Source organism: Emydura macquarii, unplaced genomic scaffold (assembly GCF_026122565.2).
Source record: "Emydura macquarii macquarii isolate MOO-44397 ecotype Brisbane River unplaced genomic scaffold, CSIRO-AGI_Emac_v2 contig_2636, whole genome shotgun sequence".
Classification (NCBI taxonomy): Eukaryota; Metazoa; Chordata; order Testudines; family Chelidae; genus Emydura; species Emydura macquarii.
The window spans coordinates 26,962,323-26,989,952 of NW_027132773.1; the positions used below are offsets into that span (position 1 = coordinate 26,962,323).

The 27,630-nt window shown below is 39.0% G+C and overlaps 1 protein-coding gene across 2 annotated transcripts in view; it reads left to right on the forward strand.

The window, feature by feature from the left end:
* The first annotated feature begins 531 nt into the window (after positions 1-531).
* The window catches only part of TUBGCP6 (tubulin gamma complex component 6), a 33,368-nt gene continuing 6,269 nt past the window's right edge, over positions 532-27,630 (forward strand). For both annotated transcript variants that reach the window (XM_067564344.1, XM_067564345.1), the window contains exons 1-21: positions 532-701; positions 1,663-2,493; positions 4,046-4,209; positions 8,324-8,534; positions 9,086-9,259; positions 9,978-10,099; positions 11,588-11,663; positions 12,861-12,970; positions 15,070-15,161; positions 15,261-15,400; positions 16,302-16,451; positions 17,080-17,161; positions 17,255-17,343; positions 17,810-17,925; positions 19,345-19,483; positions 19,576-19,692; positions 19,946-21,341; positions 21,877-21,932; positions 22,017-22,206; positions 22,475-22,643; positions 26,385-26,526. In XM_067564344.1, the coding sequence (XP_067420445.1) occupies positions 1,747-2,493; positions 4,046-4,209; positions 8,324-8,534; positions 9,086-9,259; positions 9,978-10,099; positions 11,588-11,663; positions 12,861-12,970; positions 15,070-15,161; positions 15,261-15,400; positions 16,302-16,451; positions 17,080-17,161; positions 17,255-17,343; positions 17,810-17,925; positions 19,345-19,483; positions 19,576-19,692; positions 19,946-21,341; positions 21,877-21,932; positions 22,017-22,206; positions 22,475-22,643; positions 26,385-26,526 (4,482 nt within the window). In that variant the 5' untranslated portion in view covers positions 532-701; positions 1,663-1,746. The remainder of the gene's footprint in view (positions 702-1,662; positions 2,494-4,045; positions 4,210-8,323; positions 8,535-9,085; positions 9,260-9,977; positions 10,100-11,587; positions 11,664-12,860; positions 12,971-15,069; positions 15,162-15,260; positions 15,401-16,301; positions 16,452-17,079; positions 17,162-17,254; positions 17,344-17,809; positions 17,926-19,344; positions 19,484-19,575; positions 19,693-19,945; positions 21,342-21,876; positions 21,933-22,016; positions 22,207-22,474; positions 22,644-26,384; positions 26,527-27,630) is intronic.

Here is a 27,630-nt window from a genome sequence, read left to right on the forward strand (position 1 = left end):
TCTCTTTTATTCCTGGTGTTTTAGTGGCTGGAAGGCGTTACATTCAAACCCGAGGTTACACTTTTTCCCCCTCAAGGCATGGAAATGCAGCGTGGGAGTCCCCCGAACGCCTTTACTCGGGTCTGCCCTTCTTTGCCCCAAAGCAAGACCCGCAGCTGCCTGCGGGGGGTCAAGCAGCTTCACAACTGTTGCGCTGATCTACCCAGCCTGCGGCCGGGCAGAGGGAAGAGAGGGGCTGAAATAGCGTTGATCCTGAGGGGCCAGACCCGACCCCGTCAAGGCAGAACAACCCCTCCTTTCGCAAGGACGTGAACTGACACTGCCCACAATGACAAGCAAGAAAGAACCCAACCCTGACACAATGTGGCTTTGTGATCCCCTCCTCCCTCCGCAGACCTGCTAGGTGAGCCCCAGGCCAGGCCAGGCCCCACTCCCTGCCCCTACACCCCCGCGTGGCCCGGGTGTGAGGTCCCTGGACCCCTCCCCCCGGCGGTTTCTCCCACACGGCCCGGGCCCCGTCGCTCGCCCGTGACGTCCCAGTGGCGGCGCGCGCCACCCACCAGCGCGCTCTCATTGGAGCCGGCCCGGCCTTGGGGGCCGTTCGCTGCTGTCGGGTTGGGGCGGCCGCTAGGCCCGCGCCGCGGCAGGGAGCTGAGGGCGCAGCCCTGAGGCGCTTGGGGCTGCCGTGCGCCGAGCGAGAGGTAGGGGCTGGGCGTAGCCTGGGGGCCCCGGTATTGTGCGGGAGGGGCTGCCGCAGGGCGGGTGTTGGGGCGGGCTGGGACAGGGCACAGGCACAGACACACTGTTCTGAGAGGGAAACCTCCCGCCGGGTCACGCGGACTGGGGGCTGGTGCACATCTCGGGGTGGGAGCACAGGGGGACGGGGTGCACGAGGCGCCGCTGTTTTTACTTTTGTGGGGTCTAGCCTTGCTGTGGGCAGCTCTTGACCGCATGCTGGTAAAATCCCCTTTGCTCTGGCTACACTAGCACTCAAACCATTACTACCACCAGTATACATTTGGTCTCACACCCTTTCTACACTGGTGTAAACTTCAGAGGACTGACTCCCATTTACATCAGCATGAGAGGCAAGCATCAGGCCCTAAATAGCTATGTATTGTTTGAACTCCTAGTATAAATGCAGCTGAGCTTACAGCTGAAAGTTATTTTTGCTAGTCAAGTTGAAAGAGCTGGAATTTTCCTGAAAAAGGTTAATGTAGACAAGACACTTGGAGGTGTTAGTGCTTGACAGTGAAGCACTTCCTTCCCGAGGTAACCTGTGTTCATTCATATACCACAGCAGGCTCTTTCCCCATGGTGCAACTTGTCCTCTATTTCAATTCAATTAGCAAAAATTAGCTGTATTTATACTATGAGTTCAAACAAAAGATAATATTTAGGGCCTGATTCTTGACTTACTCATACTGATGTAAATTGGGAGAAAATCCACTGAAGTTAAATTTACACCCGTGTAAAAAGATCAATATTAGGGTGTTTATATGAAATAAATGTTATGATGTAGCAATTTGGTTTGTTTATGTCTGCAACTGCATATATTGGGCCAACTGTATTTTAAATTTAAATACATTGATATATTAACATACACTTACTGAGGTCCTACCTTAGTCACTAATGTGTCCTTTTTTTGTTTGTGTTTTCTAGGTCTTGAAATGGAATCAAAGACCAAATATAAAGCTGTATTTGCAATTATTTGACTTTACCGCAATACCACTCATTTGTGTTGAAATGGAGAGCATTACCCAGCTGTTTAGTGACTTGTGTGAAGCACACATGACAGGTTTGTCATGGAAGGTCCATCTGGGTAGACAGAAGGTCAGCAAGAAAAAGGCTAAACAAAATCTAAAAAGGGTTGTGTATAATGCCCTGTTCATGAACCTTTTTCAGGATGAGGCCCGTAAACTGCAGTCAAACGTTTCCAGACTTCCAGTGAAAAACAAAATTTTAATGCTTTCCTTCAACTTGAGAGTTGGTGGAATGAGCGCTCAAGCAGATAGGCTGGAGAAACTTGTGGAGGAACTGGAAACAGCTGAATGCTTACCATTTACTGAAGTTAATTCTATTCTGGATCTTCTAGTACAGCTTGCAGGAACTGGTCCTCCTCAGCTTCTACCACAAAAAAAGGACTATTTTCTCAACAACAAGTATGTTGGGAGAAATGTTAAATATCAGGGTTATGATTATTATGATGTGAGTGTATTTGAAGCTGATATACAGTCTTTAATTACAAATGAAGAGTATCAGTTTAATGACACAATTCAAAAGACACTTCAGATAATGGAGGCTGCACCCGGCACTGGACTTCCTGCCATCGGCTTATTTTCACAGAACTACGCTGTTAGTGACAAGTTTGAGAAGGAAACACGTGTCTCACTCTTTGGTGCTCTCGTCCACAGCCGTACATATGACATGGACATCAGATTGGATCTGCCACCAGTGCCTGACAATGCAGATTTGTCTGGACTTGCAATTAAAGTATGGGGCCATTTGTTTTCACTATCTTTATTATTTTACTTCAGAGTATATAAATACTTCCAATATGTCTTTTTGAAACTTTTTTTAAATAAACAGCCATTTCTTGTAGTAGTATCAACATTATTGAAGTGTAGATTTAAAACATTTGCTTACATATTTCCGTATTCAAAATATTTAATTTGCATGGGAGCATTCCTCTGTACATATCTGTTCCACTATCCAATTTACGGTGATTTTGCTGTCATAGTCTATTTGTATATAAAATCAGTAGTTTCAGGGAGTTTTTTTAATGGGGCTGCCTCTGGAGATGGATTGATATAGCTCCCTTTCTCCATGTTCAGTTACCACCATCTCTTTTGCTATTTTTCTCTTTTGTCCTGTATTCTTATATACCAATGATAGGCACTCTAGAAGAACCTAGAATAGCAGATTTGTTCTATTTTTCTTTTACATTTTCTTTTTTTTTTTTTCCTGTGGATGGGTATCTTTTGCTTTTTCTATTTTTAATCTTTCTTTTTTCCTCTTGTTTTTTGCTGCTTCTGCAATTCTTCCCTTTAATAGAGAAGGGTACATGTTGCTTAGGGTGAAGTTGGTTCAGTGGCAGCTCCTTTCACCTAGGCTGTGTATGCTCTTGCTACTGAGCTGAGTATGCTGGGAATAGAGGCATGGGCTCACAGGCTGCTACCTGAATCTGTGGCCCTATACACAGGAACTGCAGAAACTTCATTAGGGTTTATGACAGAAACATGGAAGAAAGGCTCGAATGCTTAAAGGAGCAGCATGCCACTTTACCTGTAGCTGTGGGTGCACATTGTAGTTAAAGGGGTGAGTCAGATCCTGAGTCAAGGAAGCAACTCTTTTTCTTTACATGCCTATACCCCTTCTCTGAGGTTGGAAAACACTATATTAAATGTTAGGAGCAACCCGTGTCCAATCAATTTAATTTGTTACACAGACTTGGGGTATTACACTGTACACCAAATTCCCAACAAAATCAGTGGGAGTTCCATGGTTGGGCTGTTTAGAAGTTCATATCTTTCGGCCCTAATCTGCAAACATGTGCCTAATTTTATGCACACGAGTATTCCCAGTGAAAACAGTGGAACTGGTCATGCACCCGCTAATCACATGCATAAGAATTTGCAGGATCAGGGCTAATAAGTGACTAAGTCACTTATTTTGTGAAAAAGAAAAACAGACCAGTTTTATTGGTCTGGAGCATTATATATTATTGGACATCTAATTTCTGAACTGACGTTATATTCAGAATAAAATATTTCAACTTCAGATACCAACAAATTGTTAATGTTTTAGTTTGATGATTATTCTTTGGCTACCAAAAGAAAAAAAGCTTGTCAGAAATTGAGGTGGATTTTATTATTTTTGGTACAAATAGTAGAAGTTTCAATTTGTATAAATAAAGCCCACGTGCTTAAAATGAGTATATTTGGCATCATTTAAAAATTAATCAACAATTAAATGGCATCAGCATAACTTTCTCAACAAATGTTGCATAGATGTGTACAGTTTGAGCTCTCATGGTTATTTACAGGTTCCCCAAAGTATAGATCAATCAGAAGATGAAGGATTCCAATCAGCATCCAATCTAACTCCTGATTCTCAATCGGAACCCAGCATGACTCCAGACATAGACCTCTGGGATGTCGTACTTACTTATGGACCCAGCAAACGAAGATGCTGGGAAAGAATTGGATGGTATGTGTCTGATGTTAACATGCAAAATAATTGCATGCATATGAATGGTTTGTGTATATTTTAGTTAGAAATGACCTTAATTAGAATAAACAAACTGGAACGTACCATCTGTACCTCAATATCTTGAGGCTCAGAAGCTTATTTCTATTTTGCCTGAGTTATGTTTTTGCCAGATGACAGTATAGAGCTCTATGGCATTTTTCAGGGGGCCAGACAGTTTTCCTTGCTGCCATTTAGATTGAGTTTTTAAGGGCATGGACTGTGTCTTTCTGTTTGTGTGTGACAGAGACTAGCATATAGTGAATGCTACCATAATAGAAATCAATAACACTTTAGATGGAGGGAATATTTCTCATGTTATGAACAACTGTTCTTGTTGGGGAGGGGGGTAGGGGGGATTTGAATATTTTAATACAAGTACTTTTCCTCCTCAAAGCACTTAACAAACATTAACCCACAAATTAGGTAAATATTGTCCTCATTTGCTGATGGGAAAACTGCAACATTTTCAAGGCTACAGAGGAAGCTGGTAACTCCAGTCTAGTGTTCTTTTTGTTTGTGAATAGTTGACACAAATAATCTATCAATGAGAACTCTTGACAAGTATATAATCCCCTTCATTCTATTGATTCATTTCAACCAATAAAATTGCATCATGCAAATTAACAGCAGCATGCAAATTAACAGTTTTAGTTGGTTGGTTATGATGATCTGTCATTTGTCAAATGACATACTTAAGAATGACCTGAGTTTTAACATGGCCTTGACTACCCAATAACAATTATTAAATTATTGATATTTTTAATTTAGCTAATTTAAACCTATTTTCTTCATATGGAACCTTTGAACAAGGATTTAATATGAATTTTATGGAAAGTGTTAAGAGCCTATTTTGTTCCATTAGTCAGATCATTTGTGTCAAGAAAAGGTAAGACAAGGAATGCTGAATTTCAAAAAATTATTTTTGAAGTATTTGTGCCAGAAAAATAAGACAGTACTGAACCCAGAAATTGATCTAGAATATTCACTTGTCCTGTGAAAAGCAATTATTCCAAGTCTTGAATCAAAATTAATTAATTACACTGTGTAGTAGATTAAACCTTAGCTGGACTTAGCTATCAGTACTTCCGTAATAACCATTTGCTGTGCCCACCAAACCACTGTGCTCTGGAGGCATTCACAAAACTCTGTATTCTTGAGGGAGTATTGGTTAGAATGGTAAATATATAGGTCTCCTTGCATGAATAAGTTAAAGAACATGGTTATGAAAATACATATCCAAATTGAGGTTGCTAGGACCTGCAGGTTTGGAGGTATTGGAATCTTAGCAAAATAAGGTTTGTGTATCATTACCTAAATAAGAGCAAATGCTTATTTTGAAATCATGTCCAAATAATACTCTTGGATGTCTATGTAAAGAAGAATTGGTGAGGGAGTATTAATCATTTTTCCTTCAAAAGGGGCATCATATTGTGAAAGATCTAGGGCTAAGTACATTATGTTTCCAGCATGGGTAATGTGCACTTTAAATTTAGGAAACTAAAAATATCCACGATGTCTTAGCAATGTACATGAACATGTAAAGTGAACTGGGATGTGATAGATTGCATACAGGAGAAAGTGGTTGCTGAGGCACTTAAGAAAATGAAAAAGAAGAAAACTTGAGCCTGTGGAAATACCAGTGTATATGGTGAAGTTATTGGGAAGGGAAGGCATCAAATATCTTTAAAGTTTGTTCAGTTATGTTCTTAAGAAAGAAAAAAGGCCAGATGAATGGCATAAAAGTTTTGTAGTATCTGTTTTTAAACATATAGGAGATATTACACTGTGTGCTAATTATCACCCAATTAAGCTGATGTCACATGTTATGAAAATAGGAGTGAAGATAATTGAAAAGTGTCTGTATGGAGTGATTGAAATTTGAAGGGGTCAGTATGGATTCATGCCAGGAAGGAGCACAATTGATGCCATATTTGTGCTACAAATCTTCATGGAGGTGTTCAGAGAAAAGAGATGGCGACTGGATATGGTTTTTGTGGACACAGCAGAAGCCGTATGATCAAGTACCATGAGAACTAGTTTGGTAGAGTTGTGATGGAGAGGTGTGCCAGAAGGGTTTGTCCATCTTATCCAAGATAGGTATGATGGCATGATTACTGTAGTCAAAACGAAATGGGGCTACATTAGATAATTTTCTGTAAGCATTGGCCTGCATCAGGGATCAGCATTGAGCCTCTATGTTTGCAGTGTCATGGATGTGATAAATGAGAATATACAAAGAGTCTTGGAAAATGCTGTTAGCTGGTGACCTAGTGATATGTGCAGAAGATTGTGAGCTCTTGCAAGCCAGTTTTGAATAGTGGCAACATAGTTATTGAGCAGGCTGGACTTAGGGTGAACATGGGTTAGATCGTGGCTATGATAACTGAGGGAGGAGGACTCGCTGTAAAGGATATCACAGGCAGAAAGCTTAGAAGAGTGAAATAGTTTAAATACCTAGGATCAGTGGTGACTGATAATGGTGCCCTCCTGAGTGATATCCAGCATAATACTAAAGCTGTATGGTGCAAATGGCAGGAGCAGACTCCAGTTCTCTATGACAAAAAGATAGACTGTATAAAACTGTAATTTGACACTGTCACAAGAAATGAAATTAGTATGCTCTCCACCATGGAAATGAAGATGTTGACATGGTCAAATGGTTGGATGCTCCATGATAGGAAGTGAAATGAGGTTGTAAGGGGCCTAATGCAGGGTGCTCCAGTTGAAGACCATTTGAGAGAGGCTAACCTATGTTGGTATGGGCATATCAGTGGAGACCTGAGAGCTATATCAGTAGCATGGCTCTTGCAATTATTGTGGATGGAAGACAACCAAAGAAGAGACAAAGACTCAGTTTGTGGTCCGGAGACTAAAAGATTTCAGAGAGACCAATCTGCCCAAGAGCCTGGCATATAGTCATGAGTTTTGTAGGAAGTCTGTAAAAGTTGCTGATCCCAAATAGGGAAGTGGAAAAGGAGGAGAAGTGCTGTTTTAACTTGTATGTTTTGTTTTAAACCAGTGGTTCTCAACCTGTGGTCCATAGACCCCTGGGGGTCTGCAGACTATGTCTAAGATTGCCAAAGGGGTCCGCATCTCCATTTGAAATTTTTTAGGGGTCTGCAAATGAAAAAAGGTTGAAAACCACTGTTTTAAACCAGTTACAAGTTTGCCAGGATCTTTGTAAGAAAATATGCACTCCAAATCCAGTTCTAAATTGTGCACATATATAAAGACATAATTAAAAGATGCATTCTAGAATATTGGAAAAATCTAATTCCTTTGTTATATTAAGGTGTGCTCACTTGTGAATACACTTATACTTGTTAAGTGTTGCAGGACCAGGTCACGTGTAATTGTTTTCTAATGGCCTCTCAATACCATTTAGCGATAGTAATTTTTATATAGCTAAGTTATTACTGGAAGGTGTTTGTAATATGAACAATATTTAAAATGTTTTGTTTCTGTGTATAGATTTCTGGTTCTTTTATGCAGGGACATGCTTTTCTGTTTGTTCTGTAAATCTCTAGAATACATCTGGCTACTGTAAAAATTATTACCATAATTAAAAATGGATTGGCAATGAAGAGATTTTTAGGTTGCAGTTCAGAATTGGCTCTTGGCAGTTCCTCAGCCTTTTTAATACTTGCATTGCAGAACGTCACTTACTATTTTAACAAACATTAGTTGCAACTTCAGCAGTTAATTTGTATAGGTAATTTTTGTGTAAGCAGTGCTAGTCTTCTTCCCTTCCTCTTTGGGAACCCAACCTGGTCTTCTCACTCTTCCTGTCAGAAGCTGGTGCAGACAGAATCTTGGGGTCAAATACATCTCTCTCTTTCTTCAAGACTACCATTTCCTGCAAGCTTTTGACAGTTGTCCACACACAGCGTCTTTAGAGGCAGATGCAAATGTCACATAGTTGATAATCCACTGGGATTTGTTCTGCGGGCAATGTATTTTAATGACTGTTTAAAGTTCTGAAGTTTCCTTATTTTAAAGGGAAGTAATTAATTTATTCTTGGCTTCTTTTTATATCATCACTTTTTACTGTTTTTGTATTTTTTTGACACAGCCCACCTGGTAAAAAAGAGGAACCTTATCTTACTGAAGCTGGAAGAGAAGCTTTTGACAAATTTTATAGGCTTCGAGAAGGGGTATTAGAACTATTTAATAATACCATACTCCAGCTTCCACCGCTTGTGCTAATGAAAGAATCTGAACTGGTTAAAGATGTTTTGAATGTCCTTATTGGTGTAGTGTCTGCTACATTTTCACTTAATCAGGTATGAAAAACTTTTCTAAGAATTACCATGTTCAGTCACATCAGTTTTCATGATTTTTGGTAGAGACTTTTGCAAGAGAAATAAATCTTCTGCATTTGAAGTTTTGTAACTCTTATTAGTATTACTTAAAATAATCAGAGAACTCTTTAATTGCAGTTTAAATGTCAAAAAAATTCTTTGGTAATCTGTAAAAGAAAATAGGTTTGAGGAATTAAATTAATGGATTCCATGAATGTATTAAAGTGATAAAGTGAATAAAATAATGTATACAGAACTGTTTGGTTAAAAGATTAAGTAACAAGTATTTTTATGTATGCTTTAAAATAATTATGATGTAATTTTCCTCTTACAATTGTGCTACCTTTCATATCTGTTTATCTCCGTCTTAGATATTTAGCTCCAGGCATCATAATATCTAAACTGTAAATCTGTGTCATTATTTTATGGTGATTTTGTTTTCAGGTAGTTGGGAGTGAGGTTGTATAATTATTTAACACTGAATATATAGTTCTGAAATAACTGACACTGTCTCCCTTTCTGCACCGTTCTAGGCTGCTCAGACATTTGTGATAAAACAGGGGATATATGTATCTGGAACATCACCTGAGAGCATGAACAATCTCCTATCAGAAGTTGCTGAATATGGAACATATTACACACGCTTGAGTCGCTTCTCTCTTCAGCCAGTTTTAGACTCATCATACAATAAAGGGCTTGTCTTTCAGGTAATGTACTTGAATGGGTTACTAGCCTCCTCAGTAGTGTGTTTTTTCTTTGTGTAGAGGAATGATCTTGACATGACTGTTTATTGGGAAGTGTGACTGTTTCCCATATTCTGCAATATTGCTAAATATTTGTATAGTAAATATATTAAAATATAGCAGCTTTTTTTTGGTAAGTGTAAATGTACTTCATAATGTAAAAGAAATAAAATGAGTGAAACAGTTCACCTTTTATTAGATCATCTTAGTTTGGAATTTCTTACTGCCTCCTTGTAAATATTAGTTTTCCAAATGTGATTTAGATTAAGCAATGTGGTGAGTTTTCTGTGCATTGTGAGGGGTGATGAATTTTGTTGTTGTCAAATGAGTATTATTTTTTTAACCAGAAAGGCAAAGGAAATCTTTGTTTGTTTGTAACGCCGTTACAACTATGAAAATAAAAATGACTTAATTTTTGGTATTCTCTTTTAAATACTCAGTGCAACTCACATTAACATTAATAGATGTTGTCCATATGTCTGAAAAGGAAAAAATCCTATTAGCCTTCAAATACACATCTTTCTTTGTCTTGCCACTGAAATGACTTTTTTTTAAAGATAACTTACCTAAATTATAATGAAGAATATGTGTTTTCATGTTGATGTACTGTAATCAGTGTGAACATAAACTGAGCACTAACAATTTAATAGCCGGGCGTTGTCAATGTTTTTTCTTTTTCTAGGCATTCACAAGTGGACTGAGAAAGTACCTTCAGTATTACCGAGCATGTGTTTTGTCAACACCTCCCACTTTAAGCCTTCTAACAATCAGTTTTCTCTTCAGAAAATTAGGGCGACAGTTAAGGTAATATAATATTAGAGCATTGTAGGAATGAAAAAATGAAATCCAGTTACTTTTTGCTGAACTTTAAAAAGACACTACTACAGAATCCTTCTTATTCAATATTTGGTGTTCATTTACTAATATTTTCATGGAAAATATTCTTGAAGTTTCACAGGCTAATAGCAGTAATAATACTACCTAGCTCTTAGAGTACTTTTTCAGCAGCAGATCTCAAAGTACTTTACAAATGAGCTCATTATTATATATCCCCATTTTTTACAGGTGGGGAAATTGTGGCACAAGGAGGTGAAGCGAGTAAGGATATATAAAGACTGATAGACTAAGACTATGTCTACACTACAGAAATTTGTCAACATAAGATGTGATGTCCACACTGCTATCCTTGGGTCAGTGGAGTGCGTCCTCACCAGGATCACTTCCACTGACCTAAGGGACAGTGTGAGGGGAGCTGAGAGAGCCATCTTTCAGCTCCCTGCAGGGAGCCCACAGGCTCCTGGCTGCCCCCTACCACGACTGATCCCAGCCAGAGCGCAGGGACTTCCCTGCTCCCAGGCGGGAGCTGGCTGCAGCCCTCTGTGGCTTGCCCAGTCCCAGCTCCCAGCTGGGAGGCATGCGCCCAAGCCCCAGCCTCCAGTGGGGTGGCGGCCACCCAGGGCTTGCCAGCGGGGCTGCAGCTGCCCAGCTGTGAGCCTGGGCACAGGCGGCTGCAGCCCTGCTGGCATCCAGGAAGCTGCTGGCAGCTGCCACCCTGGGATGCCGGCAGCAGGATGAAGCCGGGGTGCCAGCTCGGACGTGAGTGGCTGTCGACCCGCTGGCAGCCCAGGATGCTAGCAAGCCCTGGACGGCTGTTGCCTGGCTGCAAACCTGGCCACGGGCGCACAGCTTGCCCCTGGGCTCACAGTCAGGCAGCAGCTTCCCACAACCGGCAGCCAGAGCCCAGCAGCTTGCAGAACCAGGCACCACCCCCCACTTACTTGTCAATTTCACCGCTCTAGCAGAGCAGTGAAATTGACAAGTATGACAGCCCCTCCACCACTCTAAGGGGACACAGTGTGTACACTGACACTGTGTTGCCCTACCTCTGCCAACAAAAGCCGTATGCCTTTTGTCGATGTGGTTTTATTTTGTCAACAAAACAGGGCAGTTTTGTCGACAAAAAGTGGTTGCAGTGTGTACACCAGGATTGTTTTCTTGACAAAAGTCACCTTTTGTCAACAAAACTCTAGTGTAGACCTAAATAACTTTAGTATAGATAGTTAGACCTAGTGTCCTGTCCAAATTCCAACTTGAGTTACAGTCTGCTTATCTAAATTCCTTTTATAGCTTGAATTGGAGAAAGGTGTAGGAGGGGAGGTGGAGAACCTATTATAATTTTGATGGTGCAGAATGATAGCCCCATGCCACACCAGTGTGGCACATTTAATTGATCACTGTAAACACTCTGGGATATTTGTGGCTGAAATACATCAATGTAATTTTTTTGTTTAGGTATTTAGCTGAACTCTGTGGCATAGGAATGGCTGTATTGGGGATCAGCGGAGGTGCTGGTGCTTCGTTTCCTACGGTGGTTATTGATTTTTTTTCTTTTTGGAAACCTATTGTTTTAGTTTTAATATCAATATGCTTCAAACCCAATTGAGTAGGGTTTTCTTAAGTGCTCAGTGTCGGCCTAACTCTGCTCCCAATGAAGCCAATGGAAGTTTTAGCAATGAACACTATTAGACCAGTGCTGAATGCTTTTGAAAATCCTACATAAGTGTTGCATTAAACGGGAGAGAGAATTCATATACTGATTATAAATTGTTTAATTTATTTTGTATGCCTATCACTGTTCTGTATGTGGTATACAATAGAAACACATTTACAATATAACATATATAATTTTAAATATTTTTCTATTGTATTACCAAAATAATCTGAGGATTAAAAGCAATGCTATCAACTGAAGACAGCCTGCTACAATCCTTCCTATTCAGTCTTGCCCCTCTGAAAAGCTTCAGTGACTAATTGCTCAGTCAGACCAAAGAGCAAATTTGAACTTCAGAGGGTATGGCTTTCCAATGAATATGCCAGGCCAGTCCCAGATACTTAAATCTTGGGACTTCACCCTAGTGATTTCAGTGGATGAAGTAAAGTTCAAAGAAAGGTGGACCCTAAGATATTTGAGACCCAAATTAATAAAAGGCTTTAGGGTTCAAAACTAACAACTTGAATTGGCTCCAGAAATTAGTTGGAGGGTAGTGTAGTCCATTGAGCACTAGTGTAATATGCTGGTTGCTTGAAACTCTGCTACGTACATGGGCTGTTGAAACTTAAAATAGTGTATATGGTAAAGAGGTATAGTCCTTCACAGAGTAGTGCAGAAAACCGATATATAGAAGTGAAAAATACAGGGACAATGGTGATGAGGTGTACATCTATTAGGTAGGGTTACAATCTCATGTCCAAGTAAAGATGAGAAAAGCAGTCATGGTTACAGTTGCTATCTGGGTATCCAGAAGCAGCCCAGTATCCAGAAAGAATCCTGAAGATTCCAATAAAGCGTTGTCAGTTGAAGGGACATGTCATCTCTGCCATTTCCTCTGGTTGTTTTACACCCATCCCACTGATATCACTTCAGTTTTATCCAGACTGAGCCATGACCAAATTATCTATATCTAATGAAACGGATGTAAAAGTGTGTGTATTATTAATCTTTTGTTACTAATAGTACAGTGGATTTTACTGTTTTGAGATTTAGGTGTTTATCATTTTTTTTCAGGGAGTAAGATTGCTTTCATACCTGTACAAAGAGGCTCTCAATAACTGCAGTAATGAACATTACCCAGTTCTTCTGTCATTGTTAAAAACTAGTTGCGAACCATATACCAGGTGGGTTGCGGACTATTTGTTTTATAATTGTGCTTAGTAGTGGCTTGGTAATAACCAACTGGTTTTCTTTTGGGGGCATTTTTAATGTAATATCACTCTAAAGAAGTGAATAACTAGGTTGGTTTAGTTTATATAAGGCAGTCCATTAGCATGAAGATTTTCAGAGTGGATGTGAATTTTTTTAATGACCTAACGTGTGGTTTGCCTCTGAAAAGTGACTGCAAAAATGGCATTGTGTGGTTCCATGCTTGCTTCCCAGTGACTTCTATATCAAATTCTTCTTTTTTTTTTTTTTTAAAACAAATATAAGGATAATTTTTTCCTAACTGCCAACCCAGCAAATACACACAGGAATCTGAGAATCAAGTAGGGTTCGGTTTCTTTCCTCCTTATGCATCATCATCACCAATAATAAATATCCTGCAGCTGATACTTAATTACGCATAAAACCAGGAAAGATCCCACCTCACTCTCTCTACCTGTGTTGGCTCTTCAATGTTAATAGGAGTTCAAAAGTAGTAAAAACATTTTTTATATCACTAACGTAAGCAGAGATGATTAAATACAAATAGGGATAGCTGTTGAGTAAGATGTTATCATTAATAGCATCCCCTTGATGTACCTGTTTCTCTAATCAATATCCACACAACTTTGGAAATGGTTTGTTTATCTACCTTTATAGAGATGTTAAGGAGTGTATAAAATGTTAGAGGCTTTTAGGAACTACAAATAGTAATTTAAAAAAAATTCAATAATAATGTGGTAAGTATAATAAAATTAAAGGGAGGACAGAACAAACTCATCAGGATATTCTGAATCTAGGACTCGTCCCATTGCCATACTTTCCATATGTTCACACTCCCATCAAATTTTGGGCCTCAGACCTTCTCAGTTGGCTGTAAACCCATTGAAATACTTAATTATGGCTTTTGCAACTTATGTATTGGCAGACTGTTGGACCCTCATAGTGTTTATTGCAGGATTAGGGCCGTAAAGTATAAGCACATGCATAAGCGTTTGAAGGATCAAGGCTTATTAAATGCATTTTTAGCCAGTCACTTTCAGAACATCTATTGTTTAAGCAGTAATGGTTGCCAGAGAGGTCATTTCCTGCCAGCTAATGGCTGTCTTGAGGATGTTAAACCCGGTCATTAATTCATTAATTTCCAGGAAATGTACAATCTAGAAGTCGTTATTGCTGCTATAAATCATAAAAATATAAGAATATTAACACAAAAAAGGTTTTATTTTTAATTAGGTTAAAGTTGAACTGCGGTTGCTATGGATACATTTTTCTTTTTACAATACTAGTCTGTTCCTAGGCATTAGGCCTGTACTGTAACCAGTAGAAAAAAAGGACTGGGCTGATGCTGCTGGGACCCCGTTTCAGTATCTGTAACTTACAATAATTTTGTTTCCTCTGTACATACAGGGAGGGTAACCTAAGCATCACACTGGGGTCAAGAGGGTGTTATGATAAATATATGAAAAAGGGAATATTTTACCCCAAAACAGTAGTTCACATTTCTTCAGATAGGTCAAAAAGTGCTCAAGCTCAAAGGAAAAGTTGTCTGAATTTGTGTCCAAGAGTTCTGTAGTGCCTCTTCTCCTTTTTAACAAGTTTCATCTAATTAAAATTCTCTTCCTGCCCTCCTCCCCATAAAATGTGTTCTAGCATTATGACAATGCAAAGATTTTATATACGTCCAGATCAGTAAAAAAAATTGTTATATTACTTGAATTAGAATGATTTTAAACTAAATGTTTGCAGTTAAGATTCTATAAAAAGGATGCTTGTTAAGCCAAAAATGAGGTGTGTACTGTTTTATATTTTTGGGGGGTTAACTATCAGTGTGATTATGCTTAACTTTTATATCTATCCTCTATATGACTTGAAGACTTTACCTTTTAGTCATGACTTAGAAAATGTTTAATCAGCAGAATATTTGTCAGTGTGTACATGCACTCACACCTACATACATACTGAGATATGTCAAAAGAAAATAATCTGTTAGTTGTGTGTATTGATTAAATAAAATAATTTTAGAAAGGAAAAAGGGACTTAATTCTCAATGTTTATAATAATTTTCATTTTTTAGGTTTATCTATGATTGGGTGTACAGTGGTGTATTCAGGGATGTTTATGGCGAATTCATGATCCAAGTGAATGAGGATTATCTTGGCTTCAGAGGTACAGTATGTGTATATAGAACTTTTAGTTTGTTCAGTTTGCAATCTTGTTATCTTTATTAAATACTATACTTTGATCTTTATTGTCTTTGATCTACAGATAAACATTACTGGACCCATGGATATATTTTGATTTCAAAAGAAGTAGAAGATTGTGTCCCTGTGTTTCTGAAGCATATTGCCAATGATGTATACATTTGTGGGAAAACCATAAACTTATTGAAATTGTGTTGTCCCAGGGCAAGTACTTGCTTGGATCTTTCATGTTATGCTACAAGAACAATAGATTCTTAGCATATGTTGATTAGCTCTGTGGCAAATAAATTTATGCCTTTATTGATAAGTGGCCTGCCAAAGAGGCATATGGGAGAAAGTTATTTAGCTGTTTACATTTAAGTATTCATAACCTCAGTATTCCAGTGTAACCCAGATGTTGATATCTAATTGACAAACTATGAATGTGCAGCAGTAAATTTAATGGACTCTTATACAAATTTAGGTTTCATATTCTCCTTTGTGTAAAGCCTGAATATTTAAAGCCACCAAGCAATTGTTCTCCAATACCCAGAAAACTCTGACGAGAAAGCCGAAGGCTTCCTCTTCTTAAAGACCTGAGGTTAGCCGATATGGAGATCTAAATATTTTCATGCCTTCTCCCCTCATTATTTTGACTTTTTTTGCTGCAGCCTTTTCAGACAAACTTTAATAGTTCCACTTTATACATTTTTTTGCAAAATGGTAGGAAGAATGCTTGAAATAATAAATTTAAAAGTTCCCTTCAATTTATATTTTGATCTTTTTATCTGATTTCTAAGATCCTGTCTTTATGTACTTCGAAGGTCTCATTCACGGTGTAGAAACATGATTCTATTATTTCAGTTCCAGTTTAATATCTGGATGTATGTGTTGTATCTAAAGGCAAGCAGTGCCCATTATTGGACACATAATGCCATCAGCTATTCAAGAATGTAATATCATTAAAAATAGATATTTAAACATCTACAGAATGGCTAAGAACAAGACTCCTCATAGGAAGCATCTCAAACAATTGTTATGTTCATATACAATCATAAGCCTGATTAGATATTTAAAATGTACAAACTTTTTCACTATTTAACTGTATAATATTTCTTATTTGCAGCATTACATATGCTGGTCAGATATCCCTGTTCCTCGGATTTCTGTTATTTTTTCCCTTGAGGAGCTGAAAGAGATTGAGAGAGACTGTGCAGTATATGTGGGTCGAATGGAAAGAATTGCCCGTTACAGTTCTATTAGCAAGGAAGAAAAGGTAAATGAGTATTAAAGAAGAATGAATTTTATATCATTAGGGTGTTTTCTTTAAACGGATTTCTCATTTTATTGTATATTTAAAAGTATTGACATTCATGACTATAGTCTTCCTGTGCTGGCCTGCTACTAGCCTTTGCAAATAAAGACTAACAATTATTTTTTGAGTTTCATTTCACTGACGTCATTTAGATGTTGACATTTTCATGATTTTTGGAAATAATTTTGGAGGACTTTTCTTCAGTAATCTGTTGTATCTGTTTTAATCTATTAAGGAAAGGTAATTAAGACCCAACTAGTAAACTATTGAAGTCTAACTTGTCTATTAACTAATCAGATTGTTCCATTTGTCAAGTCCTTTTAATAATTTGCATGTCTAATTATTTTAGTAGAATTTCATTACTGTAGTGAGCTGATCGTTGTGTTAATAAATTTTAGTATAACCTTAGATATTATGTTTAATGACTTACCCACTTAATAAAGTGTCCCATTTATTTAGGTATAAATCATGGAAGCCAGCTACCTTAGGGGATTATTGCTATGAAATGGAATGAAAGTGTACACTTTAAATTGCAACACCATATCTTTGTCTGAAAATCATAATATAACTATATATATTTATCTCTTAGGATTTGCGCATGGAGATTGCAAAGCAGGAGTTGATTGTTCATGCTCGAGAAACAGCTAGTAAAGTACTAAAAGCCATTAATGGTAAGTTTCAGTGAAGGTTTCATCTAGTGAATTTTTTTCTATGTTTTTTGTGTATGTTGACGTAAAGTGACAATATTTTCAATTTAAATACAGATCAACAAATATCAGAGAGAATGACTTTGGATGCAAAGAAACGGGAACAGTTTCAGAAATTAAAAGAACAGTTTGCAAAAGATCAAGAGGTATTTTTGTGGTTTGATTGCATGAGAATGTTTTTCTTTAGTAAAGATTTTAAAAGACAAATTCCAGTTTTACAGTGGAACCTCAATTGTTATGAACTCAAATATTAGGAATGACCAATTATATAAACCCTTTTTCCATAAAGGAGGGAAAAACAACAATAGTGATGTCAGTGAAGAAAAAGTCAACATCCCTTCACATTCCAATGTCTTCAGTGCATTGGAAATCACTGCACTGGTTTGAAGGACAAAAAAAAGTAATGCAGTACACCATACTGCAACTTATGCACTGTACTGTAATTTTGAGATGTTTGATATGACATAAAATTGGGGGGTTTACTGTATATTCTGAAATCGTTCAAACAGCTAATTATGTGCTTTTGAAAAGCTCTTTAAAATGTGTTAATCTTTCTGACTGTGTTGGTGTTAAGCGTGATTTTTTTTTTAAGAGTTCTGAATGTTTATGTAGCGTCGACTTACAATGAAACAAGAGGAGATTGATGATGATTTCAGCTATGCCCGAGAGCTGAGAGAGAGAGAGAAAAGACTGAAAGCCTTAGAAGAGGAACTGGAAAAAAAAGCAAGGTAATGTATTAAGAAACAATATTTGTGGTTAGTCTCCCAAAAGTTTCGTATCAGATTTTCCCATAAAATATTGCTTTTCATTTTGGAATCCTAGCAGTTGCTCTAGAGAGCTGACTGTCTACACCAATGACATCCATACTGGTTTTCGTCATAATCATAGCTCTAGGAAAACTTTAACATCAAAATAAGCTGGGATCAAAAGCTGCCCCCACAGCAAAAAAAAAGATGTATCAAAGCAGGGGGAAAAATGTATGTGGGAATTAAAGTCTTTTTTGTTTTACTACTAATGTCAAATGTGGGTTACAGTACTTTCCTCTGAGTCTACATAGACCTGATCTCACAGTTAAATCCAGACAGGTACCACTGACTTCAGTGGGGCTCTACCTGAGGTCAGGAGTCCACCCAGGTGGATCTGATTGCATGGTCAGAGCCACAATTTGTACATTGGTGAATGCTATTTGGTTTTATCTGGATTATGTTTTGAATAGCTGTCAGAGATTAAGGGCTTCATTTTAATCTAAGGACACACATTGGTGGGGCTACAAGTCGTGTCTGGGTATGTAAGGTGAAATTTATTATCTCAGTCAGTTCCTTTTAATTTGATATATAATCAGGACCCACGTCCAGGTCAGATATTTCTTGATAGTTAGTCATTACCAGGGGTAGAGCCTTGGGCTTCACCCCATACTTTCAAAATCTCCATCTGGAAGTGGTGGATACTCTATTTCTTGATGTCTTCAGATCAAGACTAGATGCATTTGTGGAAGATATGTTTTAGCCAAACAGAAGTTACAGGGCTCATTATTGGGATAACTGGTTTTACGGGCCTGTGACTAGCTGATCCCTCCAGGACATACCTTACCCGGATTCATTACTGCTTCCATTAACCATCGAAAGGACAAATGAAATATGAATAAAAGTTAAATTGACGAGGACATTGCCATAGGTGTGCTATTTTTAACGCCAGTTGTTTTTCCTTATCAGGTAGATTTAAACAGTAATGAGCAGGAAACAGAACACTGTTTTCAGTGTTAAAATTGGTTATTATTGATGTAAATTTTGTATAGTAATTATAGTTATTGCAAGTTTTGACATTATTCATCAGTATACAGCTATTTGTAATTTTTGTTTGTTTTTCTGTCATACATTAAGCACACTGGTTATGAAAAATTAGTGTCCTAATAACATTGTTATACAAAAACTTATTGACACAAATACCATCCTATTTTCTTAACATTTTCAGCTGGCTTCTGTAGTGTGGATGGAAACCTCTGGTTTTTTATTTTTAAAACATATTTTATTTTTAAAACATGAGAGATCTATCATTTCTTTTCTGTTCTACACCAGCATATAGAAAGCAAGATGAAAAATAAGCATATGGAGTGTCTGTAATTTACTTGTGTCTTTACTCTCCTTCAGGCAAGAATTAATTGACCATTATAGCAAACTTTCTGATGATGCAGCCCGTAGGGAGCAAAGAGCTTTATGGAAAATCCAGAGGCACAAACTGGAAACAGCTCGTCTCAACTTTCTGTTAGAAGATCAAAAACGCATTGAGGTATTTTTAAAATTTTTAAAAGAAACGTCATTTGTAGCATTTTAACATTTGGTACATTAAAAGCTTTTTGGTTTTGCTATTTTGATTTTTAGGAGATGCTTGAAAAACTTCCTGATGGGACATATAGGAGGAAATTAGACATTATTCCACATAAGCGGAGCCAAACAGTTTCAGTTATGGACACTGTTGTAGAAGAACCAAGCTCTCAGGTTGGTTTATTTTCTTACATATAAGCATTGCATGACAATTCCAAGTTTTCTAAGTGAATTTTGTAAATCTGTGATCACTAAACAGAAGAGTCACCATGGCAGCCCTGTGAATGGATATTACAGTATTGCGGTGCTGGCAATAAAAAGGGGGAACTAGAAATAAGATCTTGCTGTGGAAAAGTAGTTTAAATTTTAAAGTACATCCGAACTATATGTAAATAGCTGAAGACTACAACCATTATTTGTATTTTAGGTATCTTCTGTGGAACCTGTGCATTCTGACAATAATGTTGGCAGAGGTGATTCTGAATCTGGACTGAAGAGTGTTACTTTTGCTGATAAACCATTGGCTTTGCCCCAGCCAGTAAATACTCTTATTAATCAACATTCTGAGCCAGCTGCAGCAGGAACTGAGTCCCAGCTACTAAGGATAGAGCAAACATGGGATCCATCACAGAGTGCTAATTCCCTGCCTGAATCCAGTCTAAATATTGAAGATTTCTTACCAGAGTCACAGCATGAACAGCCTGCTGCCATTGGTGTACAAGGATCTTTACTAGATGAAGCATTTCAAAATATTAGCTCAGAACTTCCTGAAACTACTCAAGTAAGTGAAAGTCAGCCTCTTTTGAAAGGAGCACTGCAAGAAGAAGACAATACACAGTTACATCAGCAAAGTGAATATGATTTTAATACAATTCTCAGGCCATCTGCTGTTTCACAAGGACATGGCAGAGTTGAAAATGTGTTTGTGGAGAGTAGGAGACTTCAGTGGAATATTCATGGACATGCATCCAGTGCTAGCATTAATGTAGAGGAATATGTGTCTCATGCAGAGACTTCCCTGCCACATTCAAATCCATATGGACATTCTTCAGATTCGCACATAAAGATTGGGGAATATACCTCTGAAGTTGAATCTAGCCGGCCTCGATGGAATGTTCATGGACATGTTTCCACAGCTCATATTAAAATTGGGGAATATACTTCAGAGGTAGAGCCATCAAGGCCAAGATGGAATATTCATGGACACGCCTCAGAAGCCAATATTAAGATAGGCGAGTATGTGTCAAATATAGAGCCTACAAGGCCTCGGTGGAACATTCATGGTCATGCATCTGATGCCAATATCAAGATTGGGGAGAACATGTCTCAGGCTGTACCCTCCAGACCTCGGTGGAACATCCATGGACATGCATCTGATGCCAATATCAAGATTGGGGAATATGTGTCTGAAGCTGTGCTACCTAGACCTCGGTGGAACATCCATGGGCATGCTTCACAATCGCACATTAAAACGGGAGAACTAGTTTCAGATAATGAGCTTTCAAAACCTCGTTGGAGCCCTTTTGGCCATGTATCTCAGTCAAACATTAAAATAGGGGAGTGGTCTCCATTCACAGAAAGTGATCCAATACCTCATCATAAAACCATGTCTGGTCACTCATCAGACTCTACAGTTCAGACATTTTTGTACAATGGAGAATTTTCTCCCACTGATGAAAATAAAAGAGGTGATAAATCATCAGAAGGCAAGGAAGAGGTCTTACCCCAGTCACAGTCCGCAGACAGTGTTCCAGTCCTTTCAGATTCTAATATTGAAGATGAAAAGCAAGAAAGCATCACAGAAGAAAGAGAGAAACAAGAAGGTTAGAATAAGACAATCAAATTGTATTCAGTAGGTCAGCAATTTTTTAGGACCTTTTATAAAAATTACCATCAAGCATGTATGTTCTAACTGGGTACTTATATGAGTTAATTCATTGAGTCTATGGCTAAACACTATTAGAATTTACAGGTAAGAATTTGCATCTAATCAGGTCTCCTGAATGAAAAGGATGAAATATTTGTTAAAATTTTTCACTGGTTTGAAACTTTGCAGACCAGTTATAAATATTATGTAATTTTGAATACCTATCTTGCAGTCTGAAATTGAAGAATATTCTGAGAGTACTTGAAATATATTGATGTTAATAGTGTCACTGTGGAATGTATCTAAACATGTGAACCTAAAGTTCCCTGTTTTTCAAGTGAATTGAAATGGTGGTTTTGTCATAATTTGCGTTGTTTTGGAATTATGATCAGGTCTGAGAGATGATCCAGAGACTATAGGCAATCAGCTGTATTTTGTACATTCATGGGTTGTTTTTTTCTGATACTGTTTTAATATATGTGTTATTACAGTAATTGCAAAAGATGTCAGCAGAGATCTCCCACCAGAGCTTCCTCAAGGTTCACAGGTAAGAAACACATCATTTGTGCATGGGCTTTATGAGATAATCAGTTCTGATAGACAGTGTTAGTTATTGTCTGCATTCTCTTAGACAGAGGAGCCTGAAAAGTCAACTGCACTGAATATTATACCTCAAGAAACTTTACTTTCTGAGACTTGTGCTTCTGAGATTAAAGAGACGGAAGAAGAAGATGATACGTGGAAGAAAGAACAAGTTTATCTGAAAACCTTATCAGACCAATATTGCCTTGAAAAATACCAAGACAGCTATGATTTAATGTGTGAGTAGAACTCTTGAAATGGTAGTTCAGTAAGAAAACATAATGATCTTGAGTGAGAAATCAGGTGTTTGGCATAAGGAAAAGTTATTACATGATTTTTATCATCATAATTATTAAATGCAGTGGCAAAACTATTTGTTTTTGTGCATAAAAATCTGAAGTCTATTGTAGCATGTTTTGATTTTTCTAATCTGGAATGACATTCAGAAGATGAATTGAAATATCTTAAGTGTAAGCTTACCATTTTATATATATATTCTTAATTTAGCAGAGTTGCCAGTTTCCCATCTCTTGCATCATGTGATACCCAGGTCATACACTTTCCCAGTGGATCCTTTGATACAGTCAGCAACAGATGAAACAGCTGTACAACTAAGTGAGCTTTTATCTCTGCCAGTGCTGATGAAACACTCTATTACTGCTCCGCTAGTGTCTCAGTAAGTATTAATTAGGAATAACAAATCCACTTTTATTAACTCCATTTATTTTTTCTTCACTGGTCATTCTCCCTTGAGACAGAGCCATATGAAAATCTGCTTACTACTTCGAGTGCTGTTCCCTTGCGTATTGCACACATGGATATGCACACATGCCATGCACCTGAGTTTGGAAGCTCTTCAAAGAGTGTCTGTTGACCTGCACGTGCACATTAGCGTCCCTCATGTTCCTGATAGAGGATTTAATAGGTGGTATGGGTTGATGGCTCTCCAGTTCCTCCTTAATACTGCATAGCCTGGATTGGAATTGTGTCCTCCTTCATTGTATAACCTATAAAGTAAACTCATTGTAAATAGTTTTTATATCTAGTTTAGTAAGTTTTAGTAAGTATAGTACATAGTCTATGTAAGAGAGTTCCCTGCTCTCCTGCCTTTAGGGGAAATTCTCCCTGGTTCCAGGACTATGCCCAGAGTCCCAGGATTCAAAAATTGCGTCTCCTGCCTTCACTTCTTCTCTGTCAATGATGAACATCAACGGTCCCTGTATTGCCTGGGTGAAGCACACATCTCTGCAAAGTGCAGTATTTGTAGATCTTTACCACCCAGAACTAGAGAGGCACAAGTGTCACAGTTTATGAAGCTCTTGATAGAGGAAGCTATGAAGCCACATTCTGACCCAGGCCCAGGAGACACCTTATACATCAGCCTCAGCCAACTATCAGTGCCCCTCCAAGTGCAAGCCTTGGAGCAGGGCCTCTGCCACCAAAGCATAAAAACTGTTCACACAGGGTTCCCCATGAGAATAAAGGGCATTCTCACAGACGCAAGGTCAGATCCCATCAGAAGACTGTCCATAAGAAATGCGTTTCCTCTCTGAGCCAATCCAGGTCTGACCAGATGTCATATATGGATCCCACAGAAATGGTGCCAAAGGCTCCCAGGCTGGAAGGCAAGGCACAAAAGAAGAAGGATCTGCTCATTCTGGCAGTGTAAGCAAGACCGAAATGTAAGGATAGGCAGTTGCTGTTCCCACCTACAAGCACTGGTCCGGACGCACCATTGGTACCACCTCATTTAGCCAAAGACTGACCAACTGCGATGGACGAGCCTGATCCTTCCGGTGCTCCCATGGGAACTCTTCAGACTCTGGACCATACTGAGACTTTGGTAACACCACATGATAGATTTCTCCTCCACCCACAGTCCCTACTTCTTTTGGGCCCTTCACACCTGAGAAACATCCTTACCTCAGAGGAGGAACCATTCTTAACGTCCCAAGAGAAGCTTCCCCCATTGGACAGGAGTGCCCCGGTACTGACATTTACCACCGCTGCCAACTGAACCATCTTTGGAATTGGAGGAGATCGCTGCCTCAGTATCTCCAAGAAGGGACAGGAGCCCTGACAGAGACTCAAGAGGCTATGCTCACCATCCCTCCTGATATGAACCCTCTGGAGAGAGCTGCTACAGATTCCCTTGGGGTCTGCCAAGACCGATGGATCCCTCTTTCTGACCCTTGGCCCCTTAGGTCAGGTGCCTGAACCCCCTGAGAAGTCATACCACTCATCATCATTATCAGCTGGTTCCATTGGTGTACAAAGAGGAGGATCCAGAGCCAGTTCTAGTCGGGGTTTTTTCATCTTCCCTCTGGTGGACAGACATTCTATCTTCACACACCTGACCACAGTTCAATTTATGAACAGCTTGATCAGGACCTTTCTGCCAATCATTAAGCCTACTACACCTCAATGGGACCTTAAACTTGTCCTCTCAGTACTCACAGGTCCATCCTTCAAGCCTATGGCAACACCTTCCCTATCTATGAAGGTGACATTCTTAGAGTCTATAATTTTGGCCAGGAGGGTCAGTGAACTAGAAGCCACGATGAGGATGTCTAAGTGGGTTTTGGGATGCATATTAGAATGCTACAAAATAGCACACCTTCCCCCTCTTGGGGGTATAATGGCATATTTATCAGTCGTTCTGCTACCAGACATCTGCAGAGCAGCAGCTTAGAGCTCTGTTCATCCATTCCCGTCACACTACGCTTGCACTCATGCTGCTGTCATGGATGTGGCCATAGAAGCAGCAATACTACAAGCCTCTCTGCTACTGGTTTCCTTGCACTCTTCTCCACTCTGAACACTAGTGACCCATGTGCTAGCTAGTGACCCATGCATGGGATACACATAGGGACCAGCATTTGAAGAAGAAATGGAGGTTACTTACTGTAACAGGAGGTTCTTCAAGATGTGTGGTCTCTATCTGTATTCCACTACCTGCCCTCCTTCCTCTCTGCTCTAGATCCTATAGGAATTGCAGAAAAGAAGGGGAACTAGAGAGGCGTTGATCTGCACTGCCTATTATATCCTTGGTCAGGAATACAAGGGAAACTACTGCACACGTGTGTGTCAACAGACACTGCTTTGAAGAAATTCCAGACTCAGGCACATGTCATGCATGGTGGAATACTGATAAGGACTCCGCAGCTCGAAGAATTTCCAATTACAGTAAGTAACCTCCATTTCTGAACATTTTTCCTTCCTTCCAGAAGTATAGGTGACTCAGTGGCTGCTTCCACAACTAATGGAAATTTGCTCTATATTTACATCAAACTTGAAACTGAATGTGCTTTACCGGAGATACCGGGGTTGAAGGCAGGAGTTTGCTCTCAGTCTCTCAGATTTCTGAGCAACATCCTCTAGTTGGCATTTACTTTTTTCAAAAATATCTTGGATGTGTGTGTATTTTTAAATAAAATTCCTGATTATTTTTATATATATTTTGTTTCACCTATAAAGCAGTGAGAAGAGGGTAACAAGTGAAGTAGAGAAAATAGAAGGAAAATATGATCAGATGGACAATTCAGGCAAATTCACATGCGTGCAATTGTCATGTTGCCTCTCCCTTTACTGTATGTTTACGTTTAACCTCAAGCCTCTGACAGGCTCTTCTGGAGTCAGATGAAAGTTGTGTTTGCTGCTGTTAGAGTAAATGGAAACAGTATATACCAACAGAACAGACCAACAATAGATAGAGCCTTGTGTGGGTACAAAATTAGTATCTGCATCTGATCCGCGATTTGCGGATATTATGTGAATATCTGCGGATTTCAGGGCTCTCATGGTAGGATATTGAACAAAAATGTATTAGTGCAGAAAAGATCAGCATTTGCCAAGAAAACTCTTCACAAATGATTTGAAATGCCTCTGATTCAAGGATTTTTTTCCTGTAGGTTTTAGAGTACCATCTCGTAAATTAAATTAATCTGCTACTTTCCATATATTACCAAATGGGACACCTATTCAGATACAGACATGACACTTCTACTTGACCACATTAACACATTCTGTCACATTAACTTGTTAATTAATCAGGTTGTTCTGATGTCTGATGAACTCAGCAGATGAAAGTTTCACAGAGAGAATACTGCAAACATTTTCCCTTTTGTCCATGTGGTGTCACTAAAGCCCTTCATATATAACCAGTCTTCAGATAGACTGGCAATGCCAATCAAATTATAGTTCTCAGTAGTGGTATGTTTTAGTTCTGACTCCTTCTGGATGATGCTATCTGTGTATAAGGTTTCTCTTATTTTCTTTTGTGCGTATGAATGTCATGAAAGCTTGAACACTATGCTAAATATTGAAACATTAATTTGATAGTAATATCCATGACTGAATTTTAATAGTAAGGAAAGAATTGTTCTTAAGAGTGATTGTTGGTTTGTGTTTTTATTAGTGTTTCCCTTGTGAACAAAGCGATAGTCGATTACTACTTTGTGGAATTGAACATAGAGAAGCATTTTGAAGCACTAAGACACTTTTTGTTAATGGAAGATGGAGAGTTTGCTCAGTCACTTAGTGACCTACTATTTGAGAAGGTATTTGTGCTGGCTTGTTTTATAACTCTGGTATTTGGTCATTTGCAGTAGCTATGATGTCTGTTAACCTCTAATACCTCATAAAGTGATATTAAGGACAATTCCCAGTGTTGACATAGGTAGCTAAAAAAAAATCAATATGTGCAAGGATGGTAATGAGGAGTGGGTTAAAATCCTATCTGCTGTTTTTCCCTTATCTGTTTTGTTCCCCCTTGTACCAAGGCAGCAACTTCTGTAGCAAAAAGGCCCAGCTGAGGCCTTAATGATTGTGGGCCAAAATATACCCTCTTTTAGAAATGCCTATCAGAGGCGATACACGAGGCCCAAGAAACTCTGTAAGAGCTGTATATTCTGCTGATATTCTTCTTGAGGAAGGGGGGGGGGGGGGATTTGGCACACTGGAGAGGAGGCCAGGGGTATAACCTCCAAACTCCGCAGAAATTGGAGATCTTCAGGGAAGAGAACCTCCAGTCCTGTGAATATAAGGTATGGAGTCTATTACAGGAGTGGATAGGTGAGGTTTTGTGGCCAGCACTATGCAGGAGGTCAGACTACATGAGCATAATGGTCCCTTCTGTCTTTAGTCTATGAGTCCCTGCTACTGCTCTGGCCCCTGCTGCACAACTGGAGGACACCGCTGCCACTGGTTGAGTCCCACCACTCCCACCACCCTGCAGGGGCCAATGCTGTGAAGAGTTGGTCTACACTCCCACTTCAAATATCCCACAAAGCACTGGTGAAGGAGAATTTAGGGAGAGGGTTTCTGAAAACTTCTGCAGAGGTGGCACTCATATGCCTCATTTCTGTGTCCCAGGGTGAGGTCACAAGAAGAATGGGCTGGGGCTGGGGCTGGGCTTAGGTTTGGCTATCAGGACATGCAGGAGCACAGGATAATTAACACCATCTCTCTAGAAGCTGAGAGCATTTTCGTCACAATGGAGAAAAGCACATTAACACATGCTTAACTTTGAGCAAGAATTATGTGAGAAGCCCTGCTGAAGTCAGTGGGGGCTGCTTGTGCTTAAATGCTTTGGATCTGGGCCTTTATGCTCAGTTCTGTCAATTTAATAGTTGCAGGAGGATCAGGGCAACATAAATGATACA